Source organism: Epinephelus moara, chromosome 10 (assembly GCF_006386435.1).
Source record: "Epinephelus moara isolate mb chromosome 10, YSFRI_EMoa_1.0, whole genome shotgun sequence".
Classification (NCBI taxonomy): domain Eukaryota; kingdom Metazoa; phylum Chordata; class Actinopteri; order Perciformes; family Serranidae; genus Epinephelus; species Epinephelus moara.
The window spans coordinates 27,235,003-27,248,111 of NC_065515.1; the positions used below are offsets into that span (position 1 = coordinate 27,235,003).

A 13,109-nucleotide genomic window follows, 5' to 3' on the forward strand; every position below is an offset into this window, starting at 1 on the left:
GACACAGTATGTGCAACCATCGCCATGAACAGCATAAAGATAAAGACTGCAACCAGGCTGTAAAAATGTGTCCTGGTATCACTGAGAAAATAAATAACACTTGATGTGATTATAGTCACATAAAACAGCTATAAACCATGTAGCTTCGTCTCCTGAAGGCATCAAAATATTAAATAATTCAACTCCGACAGAAGTAAATTTTTTGGTCTAATTTATATTTGTCTAAATCACTGTCTGTGATTGTCTGAGGTTCTGTTTCTTCGAGCGATTAAAGTGAGGAGTGGCCTGCACAAGACACACGAGATGAGCTACTTGACCAATTAAACGGTTTTAATTGGATCTTCCAGAGCCCACAGATCTTAATTAGATTCCATATGGTGTGCTACAGCTTATGAAACTGTGGCAACTCAAACTACATTAGTTGTTCATGGAGGAAACACACACAGCTTTGTTGAACTCCATAAATCAATAAACCTTTCTTTCACAGTTTCATTGGAGCAATGCAGCTTTACAGTTTGACAGGATCCCACTGTAGCCACTCATTAATGAACGGATGCCCGTCTTTGCTGCATGACTACGATCAACAATGGATGTGTGCTGGAATAAAGAGAGGCTCTCCATCACTGTAAAACCTTGTCAGTATGACTACAGGCTCCATGAAATATGCATTGTGGCTCTGAGATCAATCCCAACTTATTAGGGAATAATATGGTATAAAAGATGATGCATGAACCCAACTCTTTAATAGACATTGAGCCCAAGTGAGAGAGAAAATACATCAATTTCAGGAATTATAAGTCTGAGAAATATGTTGACACGTTTCTGCTTTTAGCTGTTGTTCATTAATCATCATGTACATAATGAGCAGCATTCACAACACCCCAGCCCCTTAACTAATAACAATAATAATGATTTCTTTTTTTTTCAAAGATAACTATTAGTACTTACGTTAAGTGACAGGATATAATGAATAATAACACAGGGAATATTACAAGAGCATTATTGAGTGATTATTTTGAAAAGGAAAAAAACGTAAGTGAATGGATACATTAAAAACACACATTGCAAGCACACCATATTGTCATGTGTCACTGTTTTGTATGGGCACGTGTGATGGAGCAGTGGACATTGCTGTAATTAGTTAATCTTTTTTTTTTTTAAATTTGTTCAAATAGCTGAAGAAATATCTCATAATATGAACACCTGAATTATGGCAGGTGCCTCAGAGGGCAGCCACTTAAACACAAGTGAGAATGACGCAAGAAGAAGTCTTGCTTTTAGGTCAACATTGTGCTGTCAGGTATGAAAAACTTTGGCATGCTCTTGCATTGCTGTGTTATAATGCCTGTATCTAATTATTTTGGGGAGTTTGGGTTATTTTATGGATGAAAAAATGCATTCATTAAAGTTTGAATCGTTGTCTTTTGTCCCCACTGACCTAACAGCCTTTGTTTCTAGTCCAGCGACTGAAGGTCCGTCTCCGCAAAATATGACAGCAACAGATGCTTTGAATACAGCAATATGGGTAGATAAAGTAAAACTTTGCATACACAAACAAGACACATAGATACATAAAGGAGGTACAAGAGCATCAAAACCCAACATCCTGCATCTAAGGAGATGGATGAGAGGGGGCAGAGTTCCTCAGTGTTTTTTTGGCAAGGGTGGTGTTCAAAGCCACTGAGGAATGCACACTGTATTGTTTCACATGGTGCCCAGCTATAGGATGCCTCTTTAAACCAGCACCAGCCTTCCTGTGTGCTGCAGGGAGAAACACTTTCTTAAACTCCAAAGACTGGCAGCCAGTCATCATGCGGAAGTGGGCATAGTTTCATCTAAAGTGAGACAGTTAGCTTAGTTTAACATAAAGACTGGATACAGAGGGATTAATATTCAACAGACAGATATGAGAGTGGTATCGTTCTTCTTATCCAAATCTCAGCAACATATACATTTATTTTGTTTTTTTCCCCCAATATGATAAGCTATTATTTTAAAGGTGAAGTGTGTAAGATTTAGGGGAGATTTGGTAGAGTTAAACAATGAATTGAAGATTGCAACCAGCTAAATCTTCCCCCGGCTAGAATTCTGTCAGTGTTGACTGTTTGTTCTTACTGGGAGCCGAATTATCCCCAGAGGTCATTTCCTCTCCAAAACAAACAGACCAGATTTGTCGATGAAGATTCTCAGTCATCCAGGTCATGGTAATCATAAGCGTTATATCGTAGGCAACTGGACTTGCTTGTGTTTCTTGAAGACGTTTTGCCTCTCATCTAAGAAGCTTCTTCAGCTCTAAATGACCGGTACGGAGTTGCAGGCTTAAAACACTGTGTGGGAGTTAACCCTTGCAGAGTATAGAAACTTTGTTGTACAACACGGCAATCTCAATAAATGAGGACCCGCTCCCTTTTTAGATACAAATGGCTCGTTCTATGGTAAGGAGAACACAATTCTTATTTTCAGGTAATTATATACTAAAGAAAACACACTTATTATATTACATTCCATTTCTGCCAATATAGCCCCCTAAATCCTACACACTGGACCTTTAAGTAAAGATTTCTTTTTCTAATTAACTCAATGGCAATGTGTATGTTTTCTTAATGTGTTTTATTCACCAACTGACCATTGTTTTTGTGGTTCTCTGATTGGTTAATTGTCCCATTTATCTGTGCATAAATAATGAACTGTTGTGACCTCATATGCTTGTCGAAGATGGTGTAGACAAAAAAATTGTGGATCAACTTATCAGCAACAAGCGCTACAACAACTTATTACAAGCTAAGTAGTTTAGAGGCAGTGAGACTGTTGCTGCCTCTCAGTGAGTGCTGATAATAGATGACTTAGATGAAGTTGATATTGATTTGCCCGTTTTATTGACTCTAATGGATTACTGTCTGTGACCATAACACCAAAAAGCACAAAGGCAAACACAAACACACACACACACATGCACACACACACGCGAACACTCACAGACATTAATCATCCCACTCTACCTTGTCAAAGTATCGTATCTCGTAGTCGAGGATAATTCCGTTGGGCTGCTCGGGCGGTGGCCATGACAACGAGAAGCTGCGGCTCGTTGAGCTCACTTGGTGCATTATGGGAACTACTGAGGGAGCTGTTAAAAAACACACATACGCACACACGAGTACACACAATCAATTAGGCAGTTAAAAGATCCGCTAGCATGCTTAAACTCCATAAATATGGAAATATAGTGTGTAATGTAATGACATATTGCCAAGGATTATTTACACCCAAAGGAGAAAAATGTTTCCTCATCCAGGCTCATGAAAACAAATTACTGCTCTTGTCACTGATGGGGAGGCAAGAGTTATGTCTGTAATGCATTTTTACTCATAATTTTAGGAACCACAAGCTCTTGGCTATAATGTATTTCTTGGTTTTGCCTCCCGGATCTCTTTATGAGATGGTTTTCATCACATTCGTACTTCATTTGATAGCGTACAGTGAAGAGAGGAAGGCATCAAGACACGGAGATTAATGCCACGCCAGTAACTAGTATCAAATTGATGTAAGTTATATTGAGGACGTATGGATCTTTCACAGCTGAGTCATCAGGACATCATATAGTTGCCACAATCCTCAGTAAATGCTGTGATATCTCATGAGCCAAATATTTCCTGTAGTCATAATTTGACAGTGTGAGCGGGCTGTCACCTGAAAACCTCACAGTCATTTTTAATATCGCCACAATTGACATTTTACAGGGTTCTCTATATGTCGAGTGAGTTTCATATCCTAAGGTCCCATGAATACGCTAAACCTATTGCATAATTTAAACTCCTCCCCAGTGCAGTCAACCTGAAAATAAATCAGTTTTTGTTGAGTCCTAAAAGATTTCAGGGATAAGAGAGTTTTGCATCCGGCAGCAGTAACAAATGTGCTCAGAAAGCGGCAGGGTGACAATGGATCATGTTTCGATTAGGAATGAGCCTGGGTTGCCGTAGATGAGGTAAATGATGTGTTTTCCATCAGAGCAAAGCGGCTTTTAAATCTAAATTTGGGTAGCGGTGGAAATATCACTTGTGTCTGTCTCTATAAAGTATTGATGGAGCAGTAACTCAGCTCACTTTATAGTCTCTAAGACTTACACTGTCAGAGACGGAGAGAGGGGAGGGCAGGGAGAGGGGATAAAGGCAAGAAAAAGGGAACAGAGACAGAGAGAGGCAGAGGGAAAAGAGGAAAACAGGATGAAAGCTGCGGATGTGCAGGAAAGACAGAGGAGAGGGGAGCGAAAGGGAGACAGAGGGAGAGAGATGACAAGCTTATAACATGTTTTATGAATTAAAAAGCTGTAGCTCAATTTCCTTTATCCCCCTAGCCATCCCTCCCTCGCATAATCCACTGTGCCCCAGGGCATGCTTACACACACATACACAGATGTTTTCACACACATGCACACAGCTTCTGCACTTCCACACTCACCAGCCTGATTGGTTGTAATGTTGATTGACAGTTGCTGGGCGGGGTAAGGGCTCTTGTTGGAGACTCCGTTGACTGCCTGTGGAGTAAAAAGTGTAATGGTCAGCTATTCCACCTCACAGACGTTAACTCTCTTAGTTACTGTTGCTAGGCCTGTCAAGCTTTCTGTTCTCACAAAGCACATGTGCAGTTTACACTATTAGCAGTGGCAGGTTAGATGCACAAAAGACTTAAACCTGATTCATGAAGGTTGCACAACACTTTTGGTGGGCGCTCCACAGAAATGATGTATTTTAGACAAAAAAGACATTGTCATATTTTGTCGCGCAATATGAATGGGTAGTCACATTGCATCACACTAACATTTGACTGAACAATTCTGTAACTTCAGAAAACTTGGAGATTTAAAAAAAAATCCAAAAGCATGACTCTCCGTCCATGTCCTGCATTTGTTGGACCAAAACATATACACCCTGTAGCTCCCTTGTGTGGTTTAATGGATGCACTGACCCCCTCTTTTCCTTGCGCAGCTGCTGTCTTTTGAGTAGAAGTGAGTTTAAAATCTCTTTCTCTTTAATTAACTCACTTAATTAACTAATTAATTAAATGCAAAAGACACAAAGTAGCAGAAATCAAGACAAAAAACAAACAGCTGTCAGAAGAAGATGGGTAAATTTTTTTTGTCAAATCCATCCATCCATCCATCCATCCATCTTCTAACCGCTTCATCCTCTTGAGGGTCACGGGGGGCTGGAGCCTATCCCGGCTGACACTGGGCGAGAGGCAGGGTACACCCTGGACAGGTCGCCAGACTATCGCAGGGCTGACACATAGAGACAGACAACCATTCACGCTCACATTCACACCTACGGACAATTTAGAGTTATCAATTAACCTAGTCCCCAATCTGCATGTCTTTGGACTGTGGGAGGAAGCCAGAGTGCCCGGAGAGAACCCACGCTGACACGGAGAGAACATGCAAACTCTGCACAGAAGGGCTCCCACACCCGGGATCGAACCGGGAACCCTCTTGCTGTGAGGCAACAGTGCTCATCACCACACCACCGTGCCGCCCTTTTGTCAAATCATAAATTGAAAATGTTGCACAGCTCTTGAATTACTGTCGAGCAACACCCTTCAAAAGAGCTGTGCACCCTACCATAAATTAGGCTTTGGTAATTCTTAAAACAATAGGCACTTGATTTCCGACAGAGGTAGACAAAAGCAGTTCCCTTTCGGTTGGTACACACGGACGCATACATACATGTTGTACCTCAGTTCCATCCCTCAGAGAACGTTGGTTATATTAATAACCTCCAGGCTCCTTGTTTCTAGCCAGCAACTAATTTTACCAGCTGAAATTAACACTTAGTTGGTTGAAAACTCATAGACTGACTTTTTAGTATTTCCTGCCAACTAATTTTAAAAGGAGAACTCTGTAAATGGATGTTTAATATGCATTCAAAGGAAACATACATAGGGCTAAAGGCAAAAAACGTGCAACTTCTACAAGTGATGATCCATGTAGGAGACATGGAAATAAAGAAACAGCATTGTTCTTGTATTTCAGCACGATAAAGTAAATGTAAATTATTACAAATTGATATTTCCTTCTATCTAAAGAGCAAGACAAAGCTGCTGATGTTACACCTACACTCTGATACAATAGCAGTCCAGGTCACACGGTGGGGAAATATGTCTTGTAGGTAGTAGGCTAGTTAGCTGGACATGCCAACTAGAGTAGGTTAAATTAGAGCAAATCAACACACTGCTTTCCCTACACTCTTGTGTTTTTGGATTCTATTATGATAAAAAAAAAAATACACCAGCCTCCAAATTATATCGGGTCATCACTCTGACTACAGCCATGCAGAATTCCAGCTGCTAAGCTATGATTGGACGATCACTGTTCATGGGAGGGACTCAATAAAAAGTCAATTATCAGCAATAATGTGATGGTTTTCATTTCACTGCAAAAACGCTGCCACGGTCTTCATGAAACTGTAAAGTCTCACCGTCTCTCTCTTCTCACCAACACAAAGACACAATTAACAGGTTCCGAGTGCGTTTTAAAGACCACCTAATTAGCTGCCACATATTGTTTGTCATGAGCTCGGTTAATCATTTTGACGGTTGGAACAATGTCTTCAGTCACAGCAAATCATTAAACAAAGGCGTGGTAATTAGTGACGCTAGCTTAATGGCTTATTCGGAGCTCGGATTCTACATTGCTTTGTTTATTTCTTTGTCATTTCACATTTTATTGTGTTTGCCCTTTTCTTGAGCTTCTGAAGATTCAAAAACATCAGTTTTGTCAAAATATAAAAAAAACATACTTACATTTCATCAGTGAGTATTTCATAAAGACATTAATAATTCTATAATCTAGTCATGCAAGTCAAGGTGACACACCACTTTAATGTTACTGTTTATTTTGTTTAAATAGCTGTTAGCATATCCCCTTGGTGGATAATTTAATTTTGGGAAGCTGGACTGATATCTCAATGGATATTCAGCTCTGTGTTTAATGGTGGCTGCTTTCAGTAAACACATCAAATTACAATCAATGCATTAACAATCAGGTCAGTGTTTTGGTCACTCATTCATACATCATTATTGATCTGTCCGTCCCACAACAGACTGCTTTCAAAATGGATCTGTTCACACACCAGGCCACACTGTTGAGTAGATCTAGTAAAGAATCATGAGCTACTGTACATGCTGTAATCCTACAAAAATCCTCTTTTATTATTAATAGGTCCACTGAACTTTGACGTTTACCAGAAGGAGAACTGTTCATATTTTAAGTGCAAGATTGGGCGAGATTTCAAAATCAGGGACTTAATAGAGACGATAAAGTAACACGCTTCCTTCCTTTAACAATTACAACGCTGGTGACCTTGATTTAGACACCCAGCCTTGATGGTTACAGTGTGGCAGCTGATAGTAGAAGATTGAAGGTCCACCATCGCGCTGGCTTTATGAGCATCAGGGTGGCCTTGTGTTTTGAGAGAGCATTGATATAACTGGAAATTGTGCATAAAAGCCTCAGTGTCAGCAAGCATCTACTGTGTGTAGCCTCTGTATCCTTGGGCACCAGGGCGAATATCTGGCAGCTATTTGCATTTTAAAATAACAGTTGACAACACACTAAGCACCAAGGTTGTTTTTAGTATATTTTAGCATAAAATCTAACTACTCCTTTGAGGGGTAATTTTATATTTTGATGATTATCCAGCTTTGTAAAAGTTACATTTTAACGTAAGTGGTGTGAAAATATTAAAGGACTTCTCCACTGATATAACTGCCATCTGTTGCCTTACAAGGTGGTTTTGTAAGGTTTGGTACTTGCTTCTTCGTGGAGGGCGGAAGCTGTAAATATCCTGGATTCACAACAGTTCCAATGCATTTCACTGACGACCCTCAGCCAGGGCAGAGTCTCTTTGCCAATACTGTTCCTGCTGCGTCGCTTTAGAGCTTTGAGGAGGCAAGAGTGTTGTGAAGAACTGCGTATGTAGCTATAAAGTTGTGAAGAAAAATACAGATCAACAGAAGAGGTGTGAATAATGCTGCGGGAAGAGTTTGAGAAGTTTCTTAAAGGTCTTTGATACATGTTGACACATTTTCTTGCTGTGATTCTGGGTAGCCATCCGTGTCCTTTGCATCTGTTGTGAATCCAAACCTAACTACAGAAGAGGCAAGTTAACTTTCAACACACCTTATAAGCCTAAAGGGAGTAAGCGTGATACTTAAAATAAAGATTTCCATTTGAGTGTTCCTTTCACAACACCGAGCAGCATGCATGAATAAATAAAAGGCGCTTCTCTCTGCCCAATGAACAAACCTGTATTTCGAAGGTGTATGATGTGTGGGCCCGCAGCTTGCTGATCTCCACCCTTGTTTCCTTCAACCCTTGCTTGCCTGGAACAAACACCACGCTGTCATCACATGGCTGACACGCCCGACGCTCGCTGCTGTGGCACCGGCGGCACAACACATTATATGACAGGTCGTCACGGTGCCCGGTGTCACGAGGTGGGTGCCACTCCAGCTGCACCGACGTCTGGTTGACAACTGAGACCACGTTGCGAGGAGCAGAAGGGACACCTAGAGGGAGATGATTGGAGGTTAAAGGATTGACACTGAAAGCACATGTTTCCTGTGTCTGCTCGAGGGTCTGTCAATTTAAAGCAAATCACTACTTCACACCTGGACGCAATCAAACTTCATTATGGTAAGCACTTGAGAAAATAATTTGGTTTTCCATTAAGCAGTGCCTACTAATGGATTATATATGGCTACTTTTTTATTATCGCAGGATATCTGGCATTTTATAGCTAAGAAAGCTGTCGGATGTGCAGAATATCACTGTGTGTGTGTGCAATAAACTGTCTGGAAATGTTTCAGCTGATATAATATTACAGTTACTAGCAGGCCAAGATGTCTCACACTGTCAGTAACATAAATGTGTGATGGGATGGCGCCATATCAGATTTACTGGTTTGTTTGTACAGAAGCTAGAGTATCACTGTGCTGTTACCCACAGTCTTTTCCATAAACAAGTCTGACCTATTACGGAAATGATGTAAAATACAACCATAAAACAGTTTGTGTCCCGTGGCTCAGATATAGGAATACACCCTTTAACTGGGGCTGCCAAAGGAGGCAAAAAACATTAACTTAAGAAGTCTACCGGTACTAACTTCAGAAACAGCTGAGGTACAACTTTACACCTCTATGTCTTTACATTCCACAGGGAAATATGTATCAAAAGGCAGTATAGTTACTAGCAATTATTTATGATTATACTGCTTTCTAAGACTTGACATTAGAGCAAACACAGTTAATCAATTAGTCGGTCAACAGAAAATGAATGGTTAACAATTCTGTCGGTGAGTAATCTTTTGAGGGAGATTAATTATATGCACATCATGCAAGTGCAAGACTTTCAACCTGAACCAGACACACACATTTGTAAAAATTTAATTTTTTCATTAATATAACAGGTGTGCTTTTTCTCCTTATTGGATTTGACCTACATAACTGATTTTTTAAGGGTGACTGAGACCCAGTTTCTCTCCATGTGTTTAAGATTTCTTGTGTTTTGCCTCTAGTTTAAGAAAATAAATGTTTGCACGCAGGTAATGTAGACTAAAATAAAGTATGATGCCATGATGTGGTATGATGCTTTATAAATTTAGATATATGTTTGATATTTTGTAATATAGTCTCTGTATAACCTTTCCCCATGCATTTCTCATAACCGCTTATCCTGGTAGGGGTCACGAGGGGCTGGAGCCTATCCCAGCTGTCATTGGGCGAGAGGCGGGGTACACAGTGGACAGGTAACCAGACTATCACAGGGTTGACACATACAGTAGAGACAGACAACCATTCACACTCATATTCACACCGGACAATTTAGAGTCACCAATTAACCTGCATGTCTTGGGATTGTGGGAGGAAGCCAGAGTACCCGGAGAAGACCCACGGGGATACGTACAAACTCTGCACAGAAGGGCTCCCCTAACAAGGTTCAAACCCCCCACCCTGGGTTCGACAATGCTAACCACAGCACCACTATGCCTCCTTTTTTAAACATTTTTTTAAATGTATCTTATTAAATTGTTTGTCAATTTCTTTTACCACCTGAGTGGTTTAGATAGTTAACCACATCTGCCATCATTGAGCTTCTCAGCCTACTGGTGTGCACTATCTATAAATATGGACATGGTTTCAACTTCACACAAATTCTGACCTGACGAAGATCCAAGTAGAATTTCTCCATTCAAGTTTTGTGGCATTGATTAAGTGTGCAGCTGTTACTTTTTTCCTCCAAGTGATTAATCTTTCATATTTTAATTCCAATTTTAAAATGCCAAAATTCAGAGGCTCTGGCATATCAAATGTGAATATCTGCTGGTTTTCTTTGTCCTTTATGATAGACAACTTAATATCTTTGGGTTATGAATGGTTTTTTGGACAAAATGTCTGAATGTTTCAACTTGGGCTTTGGGAAATTGTGATCCATATTTTTCACATTTCTCTGACATTTTATGCACCAAACATTGATCAATAATGAAAATACTAATTAGTTGCAGTCTTAGTTTACATGCAAAACATAAGGTCAATCTGATGAAGCTGAATACTTCTTACACCCATGGGGTCTGCAGCAGGAAAGAACATTCTGTCCCATCCTATTTTGGGTATTTGAGGAACTTCTGCTTCACCCTGTTTGCCAGGATTATATTTTTGCATTAGAGTTTGGACAGTAGTACACACTCCTGGCTACAGAAAAAGTTAAGAACCAAATCTTAGCTTAGAGTGCTCTAAGCTAAGATTTGCCTTTTTGCAGACTGACCAGTGAATATGAGGATGATTACTTTACTTTTATTTTACAGATATCAACTCAGGGGTTGTCAGTTTTCAAAGTTTAAACATTGGTTTCTTTTTGCCTCCATGCATAGTTTCCAAGTGCAGTTTCCAACCAGTATTGCTTGTACAGATGTAGGTAATTCAGCCAACCCTGTCTCTAACAGTCAGGGGGTGACCTAACAGCTCACCGCCAGCCAGAGAATCTTTTTGTCTGTCACTCTTCGCTCACTCACTCAGTTTCTCTCTCTTGCTGGCTCCCTTCTTTTCTGTCAGCTCATCTCTTTGATCATGGGGAGAAACTCTGGCTTTTAGGGTGTTACAGCGAGTCTTAGACGAACACCCAGAGTTTTCACAAGGTTAAACCTAGCGGGTTCACTTTTCCTTGAGTGTTCACACACATCACAAACCAACTACACACACAAAAGCCTATACCCACGCGACATGTTGGAGGAAAAAAATGGATATTCAACCTTGGCATATGTTAAATTGTGAGAAACGTCTGAGATGGCCCTGAAAGCATATGTGTGTATCACACCCACGCTGCAAGTGCTAACAATCAGTGACAGGTTGGAAATCAAAGTAGCATCATCTTATAAACATTTCTACTCAAAGAGAAGATCTGTCAGAAACTGTGCATTCATCATTATACACACACACAATGACTGAAGTAGATATTCACTAAATCTTACTTTGGATCCACAGATGGATTATTGAACATTCCTACCAAGTACAGGCCCAGAGGCCAAGTGTCAAGGACCCCACTGGCCATCACCTTCAAAATGTCTCAAATTAACACACATTGACCTGGAAGATACTTAAAATTACCACAAGAATCACAAAAAGACCACAAAGAGAGGCGAAGGAACACAAAATAACTACGAAAACCAGCACAACATCCATATAAAGACACAAAACAACTACAAAGAGACAAAAATGACTACAAGGTGGCACAAAATTACCTCAAACAGACACCAAATGATTTTAAGGAGACACAAAACTCCTATAAAAAGACACAAAACAACCACAAGGAGACACACAATGAAGACAAGGTGACACGAAATGACCAAAAAAGACACAAAACAACTACAAAGAGACAAAAATGACTACAAGGTGGCACAAAATGACCTCAAACAGACACCAAATGATTTTAAAGAGACACAAAATGACTATGAAAAGACACAAAATAACCACAAAGAAGCCCTAAATGCCTACAATGTCACACAAAATGGCAGAAAAAAGACACAAAATTACCTGAACCGGACACCAAATGATTTTAAAGAGACACAAAACGCCTATAAAAAGACATAAAACAACTACAAGGAGACACAAAATGACCAAAAAAGCACCACAATTACCTGAAACGGACACCAAATGATTATAAAGTGACACAAAATGACTATAAAAAGACACAAAATAACCACAAAGATACACAAAATGCCTACAAGGTGACACAAAATGACCGAAAAAAGATCCCAAAGTACTTGAAATGGACACCAAATGATTTTAGAGAGACACAAAACACCTATAAAAAGACCCACAATTACCTCAGAAAGACAACAAATGATTATAAAGTGACACAAATGAGACTCAAATGACAAGACTCAAATGACATGAAAGGAACAAATTACCTCAAAGAGACAGAGAAAGATCAAAAGAGATGGAAAGGAACTGCAGAGAGACACAGAATATTTACAAAAATAGGCTTAACAACCACAGTGACACACAACATCACTAAAAAGAGACACAAAACAGCCAGAAGACACAAAATGACAACAAAGTGGCACAAAATGACCAATAAAGACAGAGAGTTACCTCAAGAAGGCACAAACATACCTCAAGAAGACATGTGCATAATCTGCACATGTTTAGATCTGGATATCATAAATACAAAATCTTTTATACTGTCAGACACCCACAGAGATCACACATAAACATTATGACACAAAAATGAAAGAAAAGGGGTAATAATCACATTCTAAATTGACCACTTTTACTGCTGCGGCAATAAAAACTGCTCCACTTCAAAGAGTTACCTGTGCTGCAGTCTCCAACCTGCACTTCCTCACTGTGTTATAAGTGGCTTTTGTAGAATCAATCTGACCTGTACACAAAAATACACTCCAAAAAAAACAAACAAAAAAAAAGCTCCACACACATACACCCACACCTTCTCCGTACCTATGCAGCCCATGAGGCATGTTGAGGGAATGATTTTCTGTCAGGCACCTATCCGCACACTGCACGCTCACTCTTCCATTTCACTGATGTGATTTTATATCTGA

At 39.9% G+C, this 13,109-nt stretch overlaps 1 protein-coding gene across 1 annotated transcript in view; it reads right to left on the reverse strand.

Moving 5' to 3' along the window:
- LOC126397150 (ephrin type-B receptor 1-like) overlaps positions 1-13,109 on the reverse strand; it is a 121,082-nt gene that overhangs the window by 45,364 nt on the left and 62,609 nt on the right. The window contains exons 7-9 of the mRNA XM_050055694.1: positions 8,297-8,559; positions 4,456-4,531; positions 3,000-3,124 (exon numbers count right to left, since the gene is read on the reverse strand). Coding sequence (XP_049911651.1) covers positions 3,000-3,124; positions 4,456-4,531; positions 8,297-8,559 — 464 coding nt within the window. The remainder of the gene's footprint in view (positions 1-2,999; positions 3,125-4,455; positions 4,532-8,296; positions 8,560-13,109) is intronic.